We start from the raw sequence: 23275 nt of genomic DNA, 5'->3' as shown, positions 1-23275 counted from the left end.
TGGAATTTTCTTGGCAAAGATACTGGAGTGGTTTGCCATTTTCTTCTCCAGTTCATTTTACAGATGGTGAAGTTTTGGTGTTTTTTTTAAACCCTTACCTTCCACCTGAGAACCAATTGGTTCTAAGGCAGAAGAGTGGGTAAGGGCTAGGCAATGGAGGTTAAGTGACTTGCCCAGGGTCTGTAATAGGTAGGAAGTGTCAGAGGTCACATTTGAACCCAGGACCTCCCATGACTCTCAGTCCACTGAGCCACCCAGCTGCCTCCAGATGGTGAAGCTTTTTAAAGAGGGTAAAGTGACATGCCCAGGGTCAAAGTGTCTGAGGCCAGATTTGAACTTACAAATTTGCACTTTCCTGACTCCAGGCTTAAAACTCTATCCACTGGGTCACCTACCCACCCCTGGCTTCTCTATAGTCAACTGCTTTTGAAAGAACTGACTATCAGGCACCATACAATTGCTAATTTTGGAATTCCACAATAAATTTTCCTTTAAAAAACTTCGCATTTTTTCACATACTATTTGTCTGTATATTCTATTCTATGATTAGAATGAGCATCAAACTCCAAATATCCCTCAGTAGGAGCCCTATTACAAAAGCATGGAGGACTCCAGATAGAATGGTCTATTGAACCAAAGATAGCCTCTGAAAATAAGGAAGATAGCAGATGTACAGACTCTGTAGGGGAAATGATCAACATGGTTCTCTTCAGGTTTAATTAATTCAAAATTCAAAAAATATTAAACATGCTATGTTGAAAATTTTACAACAGTAAGGAATATAAAGAAATGTAATGCATAATCCTTGATCATAAGGAATTTATAAACCAATTTAGGACAATATACATGTACACATATACACATGGATATATATACATATACATATATCATATACACCAGTGATTCCCAAAGTGGGCACCACTGCCCCCTAGTGGGTGCTGCAGTGATCCAGGGTGGCGGTGATGGCCACAGGTGCATTTTGGGGTGGTGAATAACTGTAAGGGGGCAGTGATAGTATGTGACAGGGGGTGCTAAGTAATTTTTTTTCTGGAAAGGGGGCGGTGGGCCAAAAAAGTTTGGGAACCACTGATATACACAAAGAGATAACAAAATAAGATAGATGATAAATGCCAAATGAATGGTCTAGACTAGAAGTGCTTAAAATTTAGAGGAAGAAGATATCTCATAAATTGGGTGGTCTGGAAAGGTTTCATAAAGTAGGACTTGATTTTTACCTTGAAGGATAGTGAAGATTTGATTAGAAGGAACAGAAACATTACAGAATGAAGTGTGGATTTCTATTCAAGATGATGCCAAATGAGGGAACACTAGGTATATGCGATTATTGGAAGGATCTATGGTCTCTTCAGCAGGCAGCTTGGAAATAGATAACAGAGGTCTGTTAGTAGATTTCTGAGAGAGGTTCCTTAGATATGCAGAAGTTAAGGAACTTGCCAGGGGCTACATAACAAGTGAAATCACAGGTGGCTATAAAATGAGGTTCTTGGGACTCTAAACCAAGTACTCAATATTCAGTGTACTGCTATTATAATTATGGCAACAAAATATGTGAAAACAATCAAATGTAACATGGCAGCAATATATAAGTTATGGTGCTTGGAATGAATTAAAAGTGATCAGAAAAAAAATGAAGTAGAAATGCCCATATAATATCTATTGGAGAAAGAAATGGCATACCACTCCAGTATTTTTGCCATGAAAATTTAATGGACAGTGAACAGAAGGGCCTGGTGTGCTTGCTCCACAAGATCACAAAGAGTTGGATATTTTATATAGCATTTTAAGATTTTCAAAATGCCTTATAAATGTTATTTCATTTGCTCTTCACAGCTCTGGGAGGTAAGTGCTATTATTATGAAGAAGAAGAAGAAGTAATTTTTTAAAATTTACACTTATTTTTATTGCATTTACTATGTGCCAGCCTCCGTACTAATCGCCTTTAAGGTACATCTTATTCTTATTCCCATTGTATAGATGAGGTTAAGTGACTTGCCCAGAGTCTTACAGCTAATAAGTGTCTGAGGCTTGATTTGAACTGAGGTCTTCATTCTAGGGCCAACACTTTATCTTTTTGTTGTACCACCTAGTTGCAAGGAAACCTCTTTTGGTTAACTGTTCAATAACTTACAAGTATTTCATTTTACCCCCAAATGAAGCTTGAACTAAATAAGGTACTGGAGTTAGGCCTGTCCCTAAAATGGGAGAAGCATTTTTTATCTGGCAAAAACTGCTTGGAAAACTATAGATGGCAGTCTGGCAGAAATTAGGTTTAGACCAATACCTTATACCATACAAGATAAGTTCTATATAGATACAAGGTCTGGATAGAAAAAGTCACATTGGACGAATTACCTTTTGATTGTATGGCTAGAAAAAGAGTTCATGATATCACAAGTGACACGATCACACAAGAAGAAATGTACAGTTTTGATTATGTAAAATTATATAAAATTTAAAAAGTTTTATAGAAACTAATTTAATGTAGTTAAAACTAGTAGGGTAACAGTTAATGGAATGAATTACAATAAAGTTCTCGGTTAAAGAGCTATCTATAAAAAATGGTTACATTTTATAACTAAGAGTTGCATTCCCCAATAGATAAATTGTCAAAGGATATGAACAAGTAGTTTTCAAAGGAGGTAATCAAAGCTATCAACAATAATGTGAAAAAAGCTTTAAATCATTAATAATTAGAGAAATGCAACTTTGAGGTTCTCCCTTATGCTCATCAGACTGGCAAACATGATAAAAGAAAAAAATAAGAAATGTTAGAGATTATAAGAGACACAATAGTGCATACATTCTGAAAAGCAATTCGGAACTATGTCTAAAAAGATCCTAAATAGTTTATATCCCTTTGATCCAATTATACCATTATTTGGCCCTTATCCCAAAGAGATCAAAGAAAGAAAGGACTTGCATTAATAAATGTGTAAATGTACTCTGTACACATATATATGTGTGTGTGTATGTGTTTGCATAATGTATACATATGTATTCATGCTCACTATATATGTCTATATGTAGGCATGTATATAGTTATAGAAGCTCTTTTTGTAGCAGCCAAACATAGGAAATTAAAAAATAAGCCTCCAGTTGAGGAATGGCTAAATAAATTAGGGTGTATGAATGTAATACAATATTTTTACCTTAAGAAATGGACTTGGAAAACCTCTGTGAAGATGCAGAGAGAAGTGAGCAGAATTAAGAGAAATTCATAGGATGATATTACAGAGAAAATTAAAAGACTTTAGAACTGAAATCAAGGTAATGATAAACCTTAGCCCAGACGAACAAAGATAAAAACTGACACTCACCTCTGTTGAAAGAGGCAAATTCACCTAAAACACAGAGAAAGACACAAATTTTTTGGCATGGCCAATGTGGGAATTTGTTTTGCTGGACTATATATGTTTATGATGAAGTTTTTATTTTATTATTATTTTGTTTTTGTTGTTCAGTGAGTGGAGCAGTGGGAAAGCCAGATTATCAGGGCATGTAAAACTAAATTTATTTAAAATAAATATATATTCCTTTAAAAGATACAGCTAATAATATAATCTAAATTCTGCATTACACATGCACATACACAGAGGCTTATATATTGGCTGAATTTATGCCTTTTTATTTATAAATTTGAACACGTCAACATGGTATTTCGGGTATTTTGGTAATGGTAGGAAAGCACAGAATGTATTCATACAAATTCTTTCACAACTGCTGTTAGCTATTAATGCTCAAGCTTTGTCAACTAGTATAAATTAGATAACTAATCCATCTGCAATTTCAATTTATGAAAAAGCCATTGTAATTGTGCCAATCCTACAAGACAATATAAATATACAGCTGAACTTCCTTACAAAGAAGCTTAATTGCTCAGCAGACAATTGCAATAACACTAATACCCTTCTGCTGTTGTTCAAACCTGATTATATTAAAATTAATGTTTAGTATGTCACATGCCTTTTACAATAAAAGACAAGTTTGAGTTTAGCTGTTTGGAGGAAAGTAAACAAAATGAATCCATTACCTTGAACTTATTACATATTATATTTCTATGTGGCCCTCCAAAAAGAAAATCCTTCTATTTTAGCAATTAAAATAAAAAATAGACATTTGTAATTAATATTCGATCTAAACAAGAATAAATGTATTTATCTTTGATGGCAAAAAATAATAACTGATAAATGTTTTAGTAATTAGAACAGTGGACTCTTGGAAACCTTTATGTCTTCATTGTGTGGATATTAAGATAGGAAAAAGGAAAGATGGGATTAGGCCAGGAGATACTAAGAGCAGAACATGATGCCTGAAAGCAAGATTGAAGATAGTAGCCATATTCTTTATAATTGTTATGGGAATAGACAGAGAGTCAGTCCTGGAGATGGGAAGTGTTGGGTTCAGATCAGACCTCAGATATTTCCTAACTGTGTGATCCTGTGAAAATCACTTCGCCCAATTGCCTAGCCTTTAACACTTCTGCTTTGAAACCAATAATATCGATTCTAAGAAAGAGAGTAAGGGTTTTAGGGGAAAAAAATGCTATTGGAAGCACAACAATTATAGAGAAGGAAATTCAATGAGTGATAAAAGTCCTACCAGAAAAAACAAAATGCTTAAGATTCTAAGAGAAAGAAGTGACATAAAATAACCTGTAATGAGCATATATTAGAAGAATAAGTAACAGGGGAGAGCTGCTTAGTATCTTATGGATGCACAGCATGATAAAGATTTTTTGTTAGACAAATATTTTTGGGTAGAAAAATATTGCCAAGAGACAGGGCAAGCTATCAATATGAATGACTGTAGATGTCTTATTAGGACTTGGGGAAGGTCAGATTAGAACAAAAGACTCTTAGGCTAAGCTCTGGACCATTATTTATGGAAATTCAAGAAATATTTTTGAAAGTCCAGTAACAAAAGTCATTTTTCTTGCCAGAGAAAAGATAAATCCTAGGAATTTAAAGTAAAAAATGATCAGGATTCAAAGCTTAGCTTAAAATTGCAATCTACAAGCTACTAGATATCCGACCATTAGGTCAGATAACTGGCTCATTTTTTGCTATACAGGCTAACACATCAAAATTATAATGTGGACAATGTTGCAGTGACACCTTCTGGTCACCTGAGGGCCCTATTGAGAAAGTCCACTGGCACTTCCACTTGAAGACTTAAAAAGGCCTTCAAGTCCAAGACCTTTTGATTAAGCCCTTTGTTACTATTCCTTTCACTGGCTCTTCCAAGCACAACCAGTAACTTTGCCCCCCCTCCCCCTACTGCCACAGGCCAGGGAATGGAGCTGAAGATGTTCTAGACAAAAGACCTTAAATCCTGAATATAAGCAGGTAGGAGACCTCCAACTCAATTTCTTCTCAGGCATGGCTTATTTATTGGTCAGGCGTGCTGTATTTCTAATATCTTATTAAGATTCAGCTATGATTCATGACTTTATTAAGTTCTAAAATTAGTCTTCCATTCAGATCAGTTGTTCTCTCTTCTTTCTAGTTGGATGTCTTAATATTAAATTCCAATTTGTGTCCAGAATATTTCACAAGATGATTTTGTATTAAAATCCATTAAAAGAAAAGAAAATAAAGGTCAGAATAAAAAAAAGATTCCAAATGAACCTAAGCAAATTTAATTCAATTCTATTTTTGACTCTAAGTATATCTGAGAATTATTTTCTTTACCTTCTCAAAATACCTTTTGAGTCAGCAAGCAACCACAATAGCAAATAAATTTTTTTCTTCAGTTTTAAAAAAAATTGTTACCTGCATCCACTTAAGCCACACTAATAGGCTATAAATTGAGGCTCAGGAAAATTAATTAGATTCCTCTGGGCTGCACTTGGAATTTGCACTTGGGTTTTTTAGTTCAAATTCAGAAATCTCTCCCTTATACTATGCTACTTCTCTTTAGAAAACAAAATGTTTGGAAAAACAAGTATTTATCGCTTATTTATTGTTATGCTTACAATGGGCTATTTTTACTATGCTTCAATTACTGTGTATTATGTTGTAATTTACAATGCTACAATGACTATCCTAGGCTCTAGTAAGGAAAACTTCAGAAATAAGAAAAAAGGTCAGCTCCCAAACACAGAAAACTAGTAGAAAATAAATTCAGGTACAAAACTTTTCAAATTACTTGCTAAATTGTTATACAAAATATCTCCTACAATAATTTATATATAAACAGTGGCATAAAAGATTCCAGTTGATGTAAATGAATGTTTAAATAGAGAAGTAGAAGCTAAAATATGTAATACTGAATTGATAGAAGGGAGAATTATATGGATTGAGGTAGTCAGGAAGACTTCATGGAGAGGGTGGAACTTGAGTTGGTCCTTGAAGAGAATCTATCATTTGAGTAGGAAGACAAGGTAGAAGGGAGTTTCAGGTAGAGGGGACAACAGGGTAAAGAAATAGAGACTGAAGACATTATGCCTTGGGAAAAAAGTAAAGGGGATATATATTGGGAATCTTTGAGAATTAAGATAGCTTGCTAGAATGGGACCAGATTATAAATGGTCCTTGAGTTTGGATTTAGTGTGCTAGGCAACAGAGAGCAGTTATGCATTCATTAATTAGGAAATTATTTGATAAAATAGTTATTTAAAGATTAGTCGGTAAAATGGTTGCCAGATTATGGCAGATGTTTGACGTTGAATTGGAGTCGACAAATCAAAGAGATCAGTTGGAAGGCTATTGTAGTAAATGTGAAATAACCAGAGCCTGGACTGAGTGATGGCAATGAGATGAAGAAGGGGTGCATTTGGGAAATGTTATGAAGATAATAATTATGACAATTTGCTTAGCAATACTGCTTCATCTGGCAAGGAGTCACCTCTTTCTCCAATAATGCTATTCCTTAACCATCAGTTCTATCACTCACACCCACAGTGCAAACACCCAAATGATTTCTGAATAGTTCAACTCTATCTCAGGTCATGGCACTTGGCAATGCCAACTTTTTTTTCTTGAGATTACAAGCATGTTACTGTTGACTAAATCATAGATCCTGTTTGAAGTTTTCTGATGTTTCAAAATATTAGCAGGCTAGGTTATTAGATTGTCTATATTTAAGGGACTGGATTTTATAGCTCTCTGTCTCACCAGGAATAATGTAGGCAACATTCTTCTGCATAGACCTATTATGTAACAAATGAATATGGTTATTAGGTGTTGTGTCATTCAGTAACCCACAGTGTGTGTCATTTGAAAACCCTAGTAGGCGAGTGGTGGTGAGTAGGTGGTGTTAAGAATGTGTGAGTAGGAACTGGAGTGATGTGATTGCAGCAACAGAACAGGAAGATGGTAAGCTTTTGGATTTGCATTTGTACCAGTGAGGAGAAATAACATTTTTTAAAAATGTCATAGTTGGCTAGAAGATACTGAGAAAACCACATATTTCCCTCTAATATAAAATGCTTGTATGGCAATAGAAATTTTATTATTATTTCCTGTCTAGTCCTTGAATAAATGTCACCTAATATTAGAATGAAAGGTACTGCAGAAATGAAATTTCAAAATGCATAAACAACCTTTTACTTAAGGGTTGATTATTAAAGTTTTCATCTTAAATTGGGCAGAGAAGAATGGATGAAAAAGAGGAGTTAAAGAGTAGTTCTATAAACATTAACTTAAATGTTAGCACTTAAGTGTAACATCCTTGTTCAAAGGTGTCTGAAAAGAGGAAAAATCTTCTCATGTATGTAGGTCTGTGCAATGCATCATCTTGGCTAAACCATCTTCTAAAAAAGTTATTTCCAGGAAAAGTTACTTCTGTCCCTTTAAAGATCACAAGAGAAACTGGAAGTTAGTTGGTCTTTTCTGACTGGCTGCAGACTGTTCCAATGAAGTCCTGTGAATGTTGCTGAGAGATGCCATTTGGGGCTGGGCTCAGAGCTATGTTAGGGAACTGGAAGGCAGAAACACAAACTTGGGTAAGAGAAACTTTTATGTATCTCTCCAATGAAGGGATCAAAATCTGTTTTTATTTGTCTCATAGTGAATAATGAGCCAAACAATTGAAAATTCCTCATTCTCAAATAAAAGAATCATCTATGATGCCTGGGTAAAAAAGGGTGTGTGTCTGGGCAGTTAACTTATTTCCTTTCCTTTCTCCACATCCCCCTCTCTCTCCCCAAGTCACTTCCTTTCGTTTAGTACCAAGGATCTTCCAGAATCTCAAGAGCATCTTCTGGGAGGAATAAATTGTTGACTGATAACAATTTGATTGTCTATTTTCATATAGTTTATGTTCTTACCAAGTAAAACGGCACAAATTACAAGCGAAAACTATATCACTTCCAGAGACAAAGCCTGACATCTACGAAGGTACCACCAGTTGCATGCAGTACAGTTGTGACTTTTCTTTTTTTAAGTATGTAATATCCAGATCCTTACCTCCACCTTCCCATGTTTTATTTGGAGGTGCCCCAGCCCTGCCTATCAGATAAGCTCAGAAACAGCGCCAGGGTTAAATCCAGGCTGCCCTTGGCCCCGACCCCCCCCCCCCCCCACACACACACACCTCGAGGTGGTGGGGTAACAGATGAGAGGGCACACCGGGTGCCCGGACCACGCTGCTCAGTTTGTCGTGTCACCGCTCCTACCTCTTGGCACACTGGGGCTGCTGTACAAAGTGTGCCCGTGCCAGGGAGGAGGGATTGCATGGCCCACCCTGGGGAGGCGGGGGAGGACAGGGAATGTTCTCAGATAATTTTCTGGGGATGCAGCTTTCAGCACATCCCCCCACCCTCCTCAGTTCCAAGGCTGCCACCTGGTCCCACCCACCGCGCCATCCCCACTAACCACAGCCAGGGAAGCCGAGCCTGGATTGCACCCCTCTAACCAGGCACAGCGGGCGCACACAGACGCGCGTCCATATCACCTAAAAGAAGGGGCCGTGCGTCTTCCCTAACCCACCACTTCCTGGACTGCCTTGGGTTTCCCCCAGGCCAAGGTTTGGCGCGAACAGTTAAGCACCTCTCTAGGTGCGGGACGGTCCCCTCCCTGCTCCTTTGGAGAGGGGCTCCAAAGGAGGAACTACAATTCCCAGAAGCCCCCGCGCGTGGTTTTCCCCCCCCGCCTCCGCCCCCGCGCATCCCTTAGAGCACCCCCCTCCTCCCCTTGCCCCCGCCCTCGAGGCGGTAGGACCGGACGGGGAGGGGAGCCGGGGAGGAGGGGTGAAGGGGAGGAGAGGAAGGGGCGCTCGCAGCGGGCGGGATGAGGCGATGTGCGTGAGGCGGCGGCGCGGGCTGCTTGGGGCCAGGACTGAGGAGGCGGCGCCGGCGTGGGGCGCGGGGTTCCACACGCTCGAACCCAGCCCGCCTCGGCAAAGCAGACTACATTTCAAAATGCTTCAATTTTTCTGGATGGACCCTATGATCAAATGTANGCAGACTACATTTCAAAATGCTTCAATTTTTCTGGATGGACCCTATGATCAAATGTAATAGGATTGCACCTTTTTAAAAAGCTCCACATTTCATCAGAGAATATTTTGCAGAAATGAATATGAGGACATTTCTGAAGCTCACTTAAAAGTTTTCAATTATATCCATGAACTAAAGGATAGTTTTTTTAAAAGATTAATTTTAAATACTGTTTTAAAAAAACATTTAGAAACAGCAGTAAAAAGAAGCTATTACCTTTCTTTAAAAGAAAAAAACTAAGGATATTTATGGAAGAAAGCATTCAATATGCATTTTCTGAAATTAAAAGAGAGAGACAAGAACAGATTTAAGAGAAAGCAAAGGAAGATGCATGGTAAATAAGTAAACTAGATTTTTCTATGATAAAGACAAGTGATGTTAAATGCTTTTCCAAGCACCTGGCTGTATTCCTAAAGAAGTGGCTTTTTTTGATCAAGGGACTGAATAGGGGAAAGGGACTAGTTATTGATATAGCCCCTAGCTGAAGAACTTGCAATCATTGGTATGTGTAGCTTAAAAGGGAAAATAACCAAGAAGCTTTTAACTAAATCAAAAAGTGAAAGATAATTTTTTTTACTGCTACAATTTTTTAAGAGTCTCCGTATAGCATTTCAAATAAATTGACAGCTATTTCAAAAGATTTAAAGAAAGGCAGATGTCCGCAAACAACTCTCCTCCATCGGCACAGAAGTCTCTCTCACCTGCATCTCTCTCTGCTGTGCTTCCAACCCCTTCTCCATGTTCAAGTCCCAAGACAGGACTCTCTGCCCGACTATCCAATGGAAGTTTCAGTACACAGTCGCTTACCAATTCCAGGGGCTCAGTACATGCAATATCATTTCTGTTGCAAATTGGTCTTACAAGGGAGAATGTTACCATTGAGGCCCAGGAGTTGTCCTTATCTGCTGTCAAGGATCTAGTATGCTCAATAGTTTATCAAAAGGTATGTTGCAAGATCTTAAATATTATTTGATCTGAGATTAATGTTGTTTTCCTTTATTTGTAAGTAATATACCTAACAAGGAATTAGTGTACAGATAGTCTCATTACTGGAAAAAAATGAGTATAATTATTTTAAGTGTTTTAGAAAGAACTCAAGTCCTTTTCATCTTGAGATATCAACCTGAGTGAAAATAGCTAATTTTAAGTTTGGAATTTAAATGTTAACAATTAAAAATCACATACATTGGGGTATAGAGTTATATGATTTTAGATATGTTTTAATATTTTTATGAAAGCTAAACATTTTTACTGTACAATATCAATTTTTACTTCTTTGGTCTTCATTCTGGGGATGTATACTTTGATTGCTTTGAATCATCTGTGATTTTATTACTTTGAGTAAACTGCTGATTGGAGCCAAAACTTTCTCCTGGATTATGGTATCAAAAAAATTTCTAAGCATTCCACTTGCCTCTTAAGAGATAGGTTCCTTAGGAAGGTAACAGGTTCAACTGATTTATCAATCTCTTCAATACCTTTAATTTTGTTATTTCTTGTACTTACATATCATTCTTATATTCATATGGAATTGTTTCCATATTAATGCCACCCTTATGGGATGAGGTGAAACTTTATGGAGTCAGACTGTTTATCACTTTGCTTGACCAATATTGGAAGCAAAAGAAAACTATTCACAAGACTGGATTAATTACTGCTTGTCATATAAAAAAAAAACAAAAAAAAATAAAACCACTCTTGTAGCTTAATAAGATTAACGTTAATCAAACAACAACAAAGGTAATTTTCAGCCTAAAGTATTTATTTATAACTGTGCCTAAATGAAAAGATTTCAGAATATTTGCCTTGTATACTCTAGGCCTCATTCTAAGGTGAGACCAGCAATAAAAACTTGCATAGGATAAGGCTGAATGTTTCCAAAGCAGGCTACCATTTCTCTTGAAGTCTAGGAAGGGTAGCAACTAAGAGGATTCCATTAAGGGAGGAGCCATGATCTGAATGGATTGTGGACAGGTATTGGGGTCATGAGGCCAAAGGCAAAAAGTGCTATTAGGTTTAGAGTAGGGGTAATCTATCTGGATCATCAACAGAGTCTGAAGAGGGCAAGTGAAGAGACAATTTAATATCAGGCTGTTGTGTGTCATGTTAGATTAATGAGAATATCAGTTCTATAGAGTTTCCAACATTCTGTTTTCTGTGGGTGGGTACATGTGTTTGGGTCCTGCTCTTAAGCTTCTTTTAAATTCACTGTAGCTGGACAGCTCCAACCATTGCCTGCCATGGAAACTGCTGCTAAGTGGCAATGGATAGGTACATTGTCAACATGGAAATATCTGGAGCTGGGTGACCAGCATGGTATGGGCACTCATAATCATGTCATATGAGAAATTGTTGAAAAAAATTAATGATATTTTGCCTGGGGAAGAAAAGACTTTTGGGGAATTTGATAACTATCTTCTTGTGCTATCACATAGAAGGTGGACTTTATACTCTTGACTCTTTAACAGATAGCATCATTACTGATGAGTAGAATTAACAGGGAAGCAGATTTCAGTACAGTGTAAGGAAGAATTACTTAATGCTTGACACTCTCTGAAAATAGAATGAATTGCCTTCTGAGGTAATGAATCAGTATAAATTTTCAAATAAGCAGAGATGTAGGAGTTGAAGTAGAAAACAACTTGCTAGAATTCTCTTTAATTCTGATTCTATTTACTATGTCATTGTAAATTTAGTGCATAAATTTCTTTGAGTTTCTCCTTTCTACTTATTCTCTAATTTTTGAGATATTGGCATAGAAATTGGTTTATATGATATCCAAGTGTTCTTTGACTTTTTTCTTCAGCGGTTTTTAAATAGAACTTTTCCAGGTTTCATTTTCTTATTCAATAAGACTAAAATCTTAGTAATTTTAATTTTATTATTATTAATGGACTGCTATCTAGTCTCTTTACTTTTCTGTGTATTTAAGGCTTCCTTTAGTCTATTTCTCTTCATATTTATATATGAATATATGAGTCCTGCAAATGTGTTATTTAGTTCCTTCTTCCTCATCTTTACTTCCAGTTCACAATTTTCCTTGAACAATGGCTACTGAGTGGTTGTTTGAAGAATTTAATATGGAATAGGAGAAAGTCACTTACTCTGATTACTTCTGAGCTGTGCTTGAACCACTTTTTTATCTAATGAATTTTTTAAAACCTTTAAATTCACAGCCTGATGTTAAAATAACAGAGGAATTTGAATCCATAGCTTTGTCACATTTTTCATGACTTAGTGATTTGTTGATATATGTGTAATTTGTTTATAATCAGGTAAGAACTGAACTGCCCAACTTTGAAAATTGTTGGCCTCATGGATTAAACTCTGGATCACAGGAGAGAAAAGCCTATTAATTGATATTATCTTTTTTGTGGTTTATCACTATGTACATTGGCCTTAAAAGTATTTTAAGAGGACTTTATTTTAGACATTTCATAAGGTAAAACTTTCATCTCTTCTCATGTAATACAGTTTTATTCAGCAGACATTTATTGCGTTCCTACAGTATTCAAGCAGCTATATTGGGACCTGATACGAATTCAGTAAAGAAACGGGCCCAGACCATAAGGAGATTTCAGACATTAAGCCCCAGTTAGCTCTCTGTTAGTGAGGTTTTCCTGATGATCTATCTATTAAAAAATATTTAGCATATACATGATCATAACAGATTCAGAGAAAAATAGAGTAATAGTGCTTAAGATTTGTAGTGATTGTACTCTATGACATTTGTGAAAAATCAGCCTAATTTAAAAAATACTTCACTATTTGCAATTGCTTAAAATTCTTAAATAACCTTACCCCCTGCTGAAATGATACAGAATTAACATATTTCTTGATCTAAGAGATATAACCTTCAGGGCCAAACACTTTGAAAAGTTTCTCTGTAATAGACAAACAGGTAATCACATATTTTGATGTATGAACTTGCATGTCCTGGAAGGGTGCTGTATTATTTTTTAAATGCATTTTCATCTTAAGCAGTGGAGAGAAATTTGCCTCTGCTAATAATTACAATTTTTTTTAGATAAAAACTATTTGCTGGTGTCAGCAACTTCCATTCTTTTTCTTTCAATTTTGTAGTCAGTCAGCAGGCATTTATTAAGCACTTTTGTGCCTGCCTTGGGAATATAAAAAATGGGCCAGAAACAGTTGCTGCCCTTGAGGAGCTCACATTGCAGGGAGGAGCACAGTATGCAAGCAGCTATGCATGGGAAAGATTGAGACAATGTAAATGGGAGAGGAGAGAGCTAATATTTTAGGACCTAGCATTCTTTTACCTGATGTTGCCTCTATCTTTTGTTGCTGATCATTCCATACCTCACTATTTTTATCAGGCACCATTCACTAGCTCCTCTCTTCCAAGGAGGGAAAGTAAAGCAAAGGCCTAAGCAGGGGAAATGGAAAGCTAAATTTGGGGGACTAGACACAGGTCGGTGTTAGCCCTTGAACTGAGTTTTGAAGAAATCTAGGGACTCTAAGAGGGGAAGGTGAAAGAAGTTGTCAGGGAAGACCTGTATTAGGAATATCTGGGAACTCCTCCCCCAGGCCTCCATTAATTGTGAACAGGGAGCAGAGCTTAGAGAACCAGAGAAAGGAACTGTATTCCACCAATGGAAACAACCATGTTGTAGGCACACCCTGGGAAATGGAGCATTATGGATGAAGAACAAAAAGTAGAGTAAGTTGGCTGAATTGTAATGTATGTAGGGAAAAGCAGGATGGAAAAAGCCAGAGCAACAATGTCTTCATAAAGCCTTCTGTGCTTCTGGTGCCCTAATTTAGTAGAAGGAAAGTTCTAAAATCTTAAATAATGCAAATATGTGGGAATGAAAATGAATTGCATTATCAGGTCCCAGGACATATTATAAAATAGGATTCTTAAAATTTATTTGGTACTTGTTAAAAAAATAGAAAAGTAGATCAGTAGAACAGATTAGATAAATAAGACTAGGCATGGAAATTCATTGTTCTTTAATACAGAGAACACAAATGATAGGGAAGAACTCCCTATTTAGCAGAACTACTAGAGAACCTGGAAAGTTCTTTTTTAGAAAACAGATTTAGACCAACATTTTACATAATAATATTATATAATAATGATCTTAATCTCTAAATGGATATGACCTAGGTTTAAAAGGTAACATAAGAATTCAGAGGAGAATGGAAGGAGATACCTTTCTTTTCTGTGGCTGGGGAAAAACTAACTATCAACTGCAAATAGAGGAGGGCAGCTCCTGATGTAATGTGACAGAGTCTGACTAAGAACTGTGTAGGCAGCGTCTCAGAGCAGTGACAAAGTTTGTTGATTTGGGGAGCACAATTTATAGGGAAAATGACATATGCTAAGAGATTAGGTAAGCCTTTTATAAGAAAAATGATTGGTAATGATTTACAAGATGGAAACAATGGATGTAGATTACCTTAGTGGCTCTAAGCAGTGTTTTCTATTGAATAATAAATCACATGTCAGCATATCAATGTATGACCCAATACTATATGTTCTTTGCACAGAATTCTTGTATTATTGTTTTCTTGGCTGGACATCTAGTGTTTGCGGAGAGGGAAAGTTTGCTTTTCTCATGCTGGGGAACAAACTACTTGCTTTGTGATTTCTAGCTGATGGTTTTGATTTTATTGGGGTCTACTCACACTACTGGGGCTACAGTAATGGATAAAGCGCCAGACTTGAAATCAAGAAGACATCTTTGTGAGTTCAAATCCAGCCTTAGACACTTATCAGCTGTATGACCCTGGGCAAGTCACTGAACCCTGTTTGCTTCAGTTCCTTATCTATAGAATGAACTGGAGAAGGGAATGGCCTACCATTGTACTATCTTTGCCAAAAAAACCTCAAGTGGAATCATGAAGAATTAGACATGACTGAAATGACTAAACAACCACAAATAGAGAAGACTACAAAAGGAAAATAGACAAATTTGATTAGGTAAAATTTTAAAACTTGATACAAACAAAACCAGCATAATTAAAAAAAAATTCTGACTTGAAAAGAATCTTGGCATGAAGTATCTATTTATGGTCTTATCTAAGACTTAGGGAATTGACACAGATATAAAAGATTAAAAAGTTTAAGGCATTCTCCAATAAGTGAATTGTCAAAGCACATAATAGCTGCACTTATATAGATTTTATATAGATGATCTTATTTGATCCTCACAATCCTCGGAGGAGGAAATTATTGTTCAATCAGAGTCACAGAGTTTATAACTATGACTGAGTTTGAACTGAGGTCTTTCTTAATCTTAATCTAGAGCCAGTGCTTTGATTCATTGCACCATTCTCTCTCTAAACTGTTTTCAAAAGAAACAGTTGTTAACAACTACAGTAGGACGTTGTTTTTCATGGCCAACACATCTCAAGACTTTCATTTAAGTTGAAAATCTCATGTGATAGGAAACCTCATTATTTAACAAATATTTATTTTATGAACATTCCTAGGCACTTGACAACTTTTCTGAGACTCATCAGAGCCACAAGTATCACTACTCTTATACTTTAGGGCCATTATTAGTAACTAAGTTGCGCTAATGAAACAAAGAGAAACATTGCTTTGACTTAGCTATGACTGCTACAATTTAGAATTCCAGACAAAGATTGATGTGGGAGTTAATGTTTGGCATGAATTGATGTGATGACTTAACACTAATGCACCTCAAAGTGACAACGAGTGTGATTGGGAGAACTGTGAGACATTACACTGCTTGAGAAAATGTGGTGGATTTAGCACATAATTAAAATTTTTTTTATTTTATATATTTTTCTGCCTTTATTTTTTTCCGGATTGCCAATTGCATATACCTGGATTCAAATGTGTTGAGTTTGCATAATACAACAAATTTCTCCAGAATCAATAATAACAAAAGAAATGGAAATGAAAACAACTTTGATGTCTCACCTGATCAAATTGGCAAAAATGGCAAAAGATAGAAGTAGTCAAAACTGGAGGGTTTGCAGGGAGATACATAGTATATGCATTTTTGGTGGAGCTGTAGATTGGTTTAACTTGAAAATATTTGCCATTATGACAGAAAATTCACTAAATCCCTCATACTCTTTGATCGTACCATCCCACTCCTGGGCATATTCAAGAGACCAGCAATAAAAAGAAAGGTCCTTTATATACATGAATATTCATAAAAAACACTGGTTGCCAAAAATTGGAAACAAAAGTGGATGCTTATTGTTTGAGAAGTGAATACATGAATGATAGTATATGAACAGAATAGAGTATGTGTTATTATGTAGTAAGAAAGGGTGAGTGGTCAGAGTTTAGAGAAACCTTTGAAGATGCATATAAACTGATATAGAGCCAATATACACAGTGACTGCAGCAGTGAAAATGTAAGCAATACACAAATGCTAGCAAACTCAATTAATTGTAGTTGACTCATCTTGGTTCAAGAGAAAAGAGGAAAAACACACTGTTTCCTACCCATAAAATTGGGGACTATGAATGCAGATTCTTGTATGGACCTGTCTTTTCTAGACACTGACATTTTATTGGTAAAGTTTTTCCTTAAAAAAGGTTTTTTTTCTCTTTTTGGATAAGAAGGGAGGATTCAGTGGGAGTAGGTAATATTAAGAAATGATGTTATATAAAAGACAAAGGAAATAAATTAAACTTTACTAAAAATTAAAAAGAAAAAACAGTCCTTAGTACTTTCTACCCTCTTTTCCCACTATTTTGCTTTTTGCAGAAGCTATAAGGGACTGTATAGGACTGAGGACCATTTTGTTATTTTCTTTGTTTTATGAATTACCATGGTCAAAAAATCCATTATCGGGTTATCATGCAACTGGTATTGAAACCTTTTATATTAATTAAAATGGTTTCCAAAAATCCTTGATAGTTTGTTTCTGAATTTGTACTGCACATTTTCTAGTTTTGTAGAACATATCACAATTTACACTCTACTGGCATCTCCTTTGGAAACTTGATTTAGAAGCATTTGTGAGTATATGTATATGTGTGTATGTTTATGTCCAGTCCTGTGACCTTATCAATGTGGGGAACCCCTGGTATAAAAATTCTCTCTTGATGTAGGTCAGCAACTCATCAATAACTTAAAATCTTAACATTTCCCAACACAGTAAGAAGTTTAATGACTTGCCTGTGGATATTACTTGCTATGCTGTGTCTTAGAGGTACCATACATAATGCATATAGCAGTTATATTATGTGCACTGAGAATCTGAAGGTAAGATTTTATCAAAGCATATGAACTTTTTATGCAGTCACTTCATTTAGTAAGTATTCTAGAAGGAAAGTTCTGCTTAAAAGGACAAAAGTATGACTAAACAAACTGGGTTATGTGATATAATTCAGCAAGAAATAATGAATAAGAAGAATTCAGAAAAGCACAGGAATATTTTTATGAATTGAAGCAGAGTGAAGTAAGCAAGACTTGAAAAATTATAGTGACTGCAACAATATAAATAGAAAAGAACAAAAAGAGTAAAATCCAATTTGAACCAGATTGAATTCTAATTGAAAAATATTTGACAAAAATATATTATTGTTAATTTGTAAATATGTAGCCTTCAGGGATCCTTCAGTATGATTTAGTGGCCCTATTTGTATTTGAGTTTTACAGCACTGTTGTAAAGGATAGTTTACTGAGTAGAAGTTGGGAGAAAGATGTATTTGCAAATGAAGATACTCTGAAAAAAAATATCAATAAATTTTAAAAACTAAGGTTATCAGAAATTTGATTTCCTTGTTGTCTTAATGTGGCATTGTTACCCGGAGAGAAGGCAATAGTTTTCTCTCAGACAAAGGTTTTTCCTGTGTTAAACAGAATCCAGGCCTAGCTAAAGGAAAGGCCAAATTTGCTTGATTCAAATGACCCATTCTCTTGGAATTAATTGGTCAGATATTCTAGCCTTCAAGTCCCTGGGTAGGAGATCATTTGGAGAGAGAGACAGAGACTCCTTTGAGCCTAGTGTGAGAGAACAGTGGAGTCATATCATCACTCTTCACTTTGAGGGGACCAAAATATGGCAGTCAATCAACAAGTAACAGTGCTCAATAAACTCCTTCTATGTGCCAGGTACTATGATAAATACTAATGGGAAGGAATCAGTGTCCTTGAGCTTCTACATTATTTCTCTTGGTGCCATCTTCTATTCCCAGCTCTCTTTCACCACCATCACCCCCCACCCCTCCACCCCCATATCGTCTTGGACTATTTAGTACTCCAACCTCTCCTTATGTCTAATTCTTCTAATTACTATAATAGTGAGTAAAATTTTTTTGAATTACACATAATATTTCTCCATATAGGAATACAAATAATTTGATATTATTGAAGCCCTTGAAGAAGGAAATTTAAAGATAAGAGCTTTCTTTCCCCTCTCTTATTTACCTTTTCGTGTTTTTCTTGGTTTTTGTGGTTGGATATCAGACTTTCCATTTAGTCCTGGTCTTTTCTGTGCAAATACTTGGAAATCTTCTATTTTGTTGAATGCCCATACTTTCCCTTGGAAGTATATAGTGAGTTTTGATAGGTAGATGATCCTTGGTTGTAGACCCAGTTCTCTTGCCTTTCTGAATATTGTGTTCCAAGCCTTGCAGTCTTGTATTGTGGAGGCTGCCAGATCCTGTGTAATCCTGATTGGTGTTCCTTGATATCTGAATTGTCTCTTTCTGGTTTCTTGTAATATTTTCTCCTTAACTTGGGAGCTTTTGAGTTTGGCTATTACATTCCTGGGGGTTGTCTTCTGAGGATTTAGCATAGAAGGTGTTCTATGGGCTCCTTCACTGTCTATTTTGCCCTCTTGTTCAAGGACATCAGAGCAGTTTTCTTGTATAATTTCTTATAGTATGATATCTAGATTTCTATTTGTCTTTGATTTTCCCAGAAGACAAAAAATTCTCAAGTTGTCTCTTCTAGACCTTTTTTCTTGATCTGTCATCTTCTCATTGAGATGTTTCATGTTTCCTTCCATTTTGTCAGTCTTTTAACTTTGCTTTATTAATTCTTCCTGTCTTGTGAGATCATTGGCTTCTACTTGCCCAATTCTAGCCTTTAAAGACTGGTTTTTGGCTATAATCTTTTGGTTTTCCTTTTCTATCTGGTCTATCTGGCTCTTAATGGCTTCCAGCTGGTCATTTCTGGTCTTCAATTTGCTTATCATTTCATTTGATTTCTGAACTTCAATTTCCAATTGTGAAATTCTGCCTTTTAAACTGTTATTTTCTTTTTGAACTATTTCCCACTTTTCTTGCCAGATCTCTTCCATCTTTCTCATGGTCTCATATTTGAACTCTTCAAGAGCTTGTGACCAATTATCATATTTTGGGGAAGATTTGGATGTCTTTAATTGTTTGTCCTCCTCTGCTTTCTGGGTTTTTTCTGTGCAAAAGTTATCAAGTGTTAGAGCTTTTTTTTTCTTGTTTTTTTTTTGGTGGTTATTTCTTGTGCCTTGCTTGTCATCATTATGCTTTCACAGCCAGAAGTCTGAGTAAGGCAGGCAGACTCTCTGTGTATAGAGCTAAGGAGAAGTTTTTGCCTGAGGCTACTTTGCGAGTCTCCTGGCTTCCACAATCTGCTAGGCCTCTGCTGTCCACTGCCCCTCTCAGCTTCACTCCTGTGCCCAAGGTCTGCACTCTCCAGCCTCCTGGGGTCTCTAGTCTAGCTGTTTTCAGGGTTAAGCCCCTGGTGGTCCTGGTCAGCTGCCCAGAGCCTGGAAATTGGCCCACACTTGCTCCTCCGCCTGAGATTCTCCCCTGAGTTTCAGTGCACTGAGCTGCTTCCACTGTCCACTGCCTCTCTCAGCTCCACTCCTGTGCTCAGCCTCTGACTGGTACTGTGGATGGGGGTGGAGGAGGGTTGATCAGCTCGAGTTTTGATGGGATCTATTCCCCCCCACCACCCTTTATAGAGTAGAAATGCCCAAATCCCATGTATCTTTTTTTTTTTAAATTTTAAACCCTTAACTTCTGTGCATTGACTCATAGGTGGAAGAGTGGTAAGGGTAGGCAATGGGGATCAAGTGACTTGCCCAGGGTCACACAGCTGGGAAGTGTCTGAGGCCGGATTTGAACCTAGGACCTCCCGTCTCTAGGCCTGGCTCTCAATCCACTGAGCTACCCAGCTGCCCCCCCATGTATCTTTGATACTGCACCCTATTGTGGGGTCCCTTCTTTCATTTGGATTTGGTATTTTTGTCTTTTGGAGGTACGCTGTATGGGTTGGTTAGGAGAGTAAAGCTCCCTGTTTCTACTCTTCAGCCATCTTAACCTGGAAGTTCTTTCTACATTATTTCTGATGATAACATTTCACATTTATGTAGCTCTTCTAAGTTTTATAAAGTACTCTTCTCAATAACATACATTATGGTAGGTAATATACATTATTATTTTCATTTTGAATAGAACATAACAGTGTTCTTTTTTGTAGAATATAAAGAAAAACATTAATTCAGAATAAACTACACCCATAAAATCTCTTTTATTATTTTGACAAACTATCTTCTATTCAAACTTCAATCAAGATTTCTTGAAAGACCTAAGAAAAGAAATAACTAAATTGAGTGACTCTGAGATTAAAATCTTAAGTAAAGCTCAAAACAGAAAGGTGTTTGTGTGGCAAAGGTATTTTCCACTGGTATAGAGGATATTTGGCTCAGGGTCCAAGTTGAAGTAGGGATTCTGATAGATAATGAAGACTTCTAGATACCCTTTTTTTTGGCTGACATTGTGCTAGTTGTATCAAGTGGTGGAACATTGCAGAGCCTGTTGAAAGATATCAGTAATCCCTCAAAAGAGTAAGGTCTTGACCATCCATATGGGGAAAGATTTGGTGAATGAAGAAATTCTATTGCCTACATCACATGACATGCTTTAATGGACAACCTATGGAGTTTATCTGTTGATATATCTATCTGGGATGAGTATAGATGGACAAGTGGGGCCCAGGGTTGAGCAGGAGAACAAACTGAATTGCTTCCATACAATTGTAAAACTATTTTATTAACTCCAAATTTCTCTTGGAAATAAAAGCTAATCTTTTTCATTTCAAAAAGTCTACCAGAGCTGCCTTAGGGAAGAGTGGTGTAGAATATAAACATTTTTACATGATACAATATATGTAAATAAATGTGTTTGCTTTGCAAATCTTAAAATTCTACATAAAAGTTATTATTATAGGAATTAAAAATGAGTATGACACTTTTTCCGGGTTAAGATGGCGGCAGAGTAAGAAGCAGCTCTTAACCTCTCCTGACCGAAACACACAAAACTCCTCAAGGGGACATAAAAACAAGTCCAGACGAACGGAGGAACCCCACAACAGGGCACAGTGTGGAAGGTACGTGGAATCGAGACATTTCCAGGCTATAAAGGGCTCTCACTAAATCGCGGACTGAGTAACCGCCCCACCCCCACCCCCTCCACACTCATCTATAGCTCCGAACCCAGCTAAAAAGAAATAGAGCAAGTTTGGGGCACCCATCGAGTCATCAGCAGCTCCGGGACCTGTTCCTGAGAGCAGCAAGACTTAGGACCCCATTAAGTCAAAAAACGCACGTGAAATCTGAGCGCGGGAGCAGAGAGTGGACGCTGGGCGCAGGCGTGGGTGGAGGCAGACACAGCCAGGAACTAAAGCTCTGAAAACCTGAGTGGGGAACCAGTGCAGACGGGTATACGACTGTGGAAGCAGCGCCCTGAGACTTGTAAAGGAACCTCCTGCAGAGGATCAAGCAAGGGGGTCCACCAGGGGGCTTGACCTTGGAAAAAACCAGAACTCAGACCTCAGGAACCAATAGACCACGAACAGACACTGAGCGCGAGGATAAATCTGAGAAGCTGCTGGGCTAATGATGGCTACTCAGTCACAGGAAGTTCAGAAGAGAAAGAATAATAATAACAAGAAAAAGAAGTCTTTAACACTCGACAGCTTTTACACAGAGAAAATCCAGACAACCGAGCAAACAGAGGAGGAGAACAAACAAGCATCCAGACCCTCCTCAAATAAGGAAAACTCCTCACAAGCTATGGAAGAGTTCAAAACTGAGATTTTGAGGAAAATGGAAGAGATCTGGCAAGAAAATAACAGTTTAAAAGGTAGAATCTTGCAACTGGAAAGTGAGGCTCAGAAACCAAATGAACTGATAAGCAAATTGAACACCAGAAATGACCAGATTGAAAAGGAATACCAGAAGATTATGGCCAAAAACCAGAAGATTAGGGCCGAAAATCAATCCCTAAAGGCTAGAATTGAGCAACTGGAAGCTAATGATCTCTCAAGACAACAAGAACAAATAAAACAAAGTCAAAAGACTGAAAAAATAGAAGGAAACATGAAATATCTCAATGAGAGAGTGACAGACCAAGAAAACCGGTCTAGAAGAGACAATTTGAGAATAATTGGCCTTCCAGAAAAACCAGAAATTAATAGAAACCTGGACTCTGTACTAAAAGAAATTATTCAGCAAAATTGCCCTGAAGTCCTACAACAAGAGGGCAATATAGACATTGAAAGGATTCATAGAACACCCACTACATTCGACCCAGAGAAGAAATCGGTTAGAAATATTATTGCCAAATTCAAAAGCTTTCAAGCAAAAGAAAAAATCTTACAAGAAGCCAGAAAGAGACAATTCAAATATCAAGGAGCACCAATCAGGATCACACAGGATCTGGCAGCCTCCATGCTAAAAGACCGTAAGGCTTGGAATACAATATTCAGAAAGGCAAGAGAGCTGGGCCTGCAACCACGGATCAACTACCCATCAAAATTGACTATATATTTCCAAGGGAAAGTATGGGCATTCAACAAAATTGAAGAATTC

The 23275-nt window shown here is 36.9% G+C and overlaps 1 protein-coding gene across 1 annotated transcript in view; it reads left to right on the top strand.

Moving 5' to 3' along the window:
• The first annotated feature begins 10084 nt into the window (after positions 1 to 10084).
• PRKD3 (protein kinase D3) overlaps positions 10085 to 23275 on the top strand; it is an 86307-nt gene continuing 73116 nt past the window's right edge. Inside the window, exon 1 of the mRNA XM_044660624.1 lies at positions 10085 to 10403. Within this exon, the coding sequence (XP_044516559.1) occupies positions 10116 to 10403 (288 nt within the window). The 5' untranslated portion in view covers positions 10085 to 10115. The remainder of the gene's footprint in view (positions 10404 to 23275) is intronic.

Source organism: Gracilinanus agilis, chromosome 2 (assembly GCF_016433145.1).
Source record: "Gracilinanus agilis isolate LMUSP501 chromosome 2, AgileGrace, whole genome shotgun sequence".
In the NCBI taxonomy this organism is placed as follows: Eukaryota; Metazoa; Chordata; class Mammalia; order Didelphimorphia; family Didelphidae; genus Gracilinanus; species Gracilinanus agilis.
Note: the sequence above shows the minus strand (reverse complement) of the source record. Positions and strands in the feature narration are given on the sequence as shown.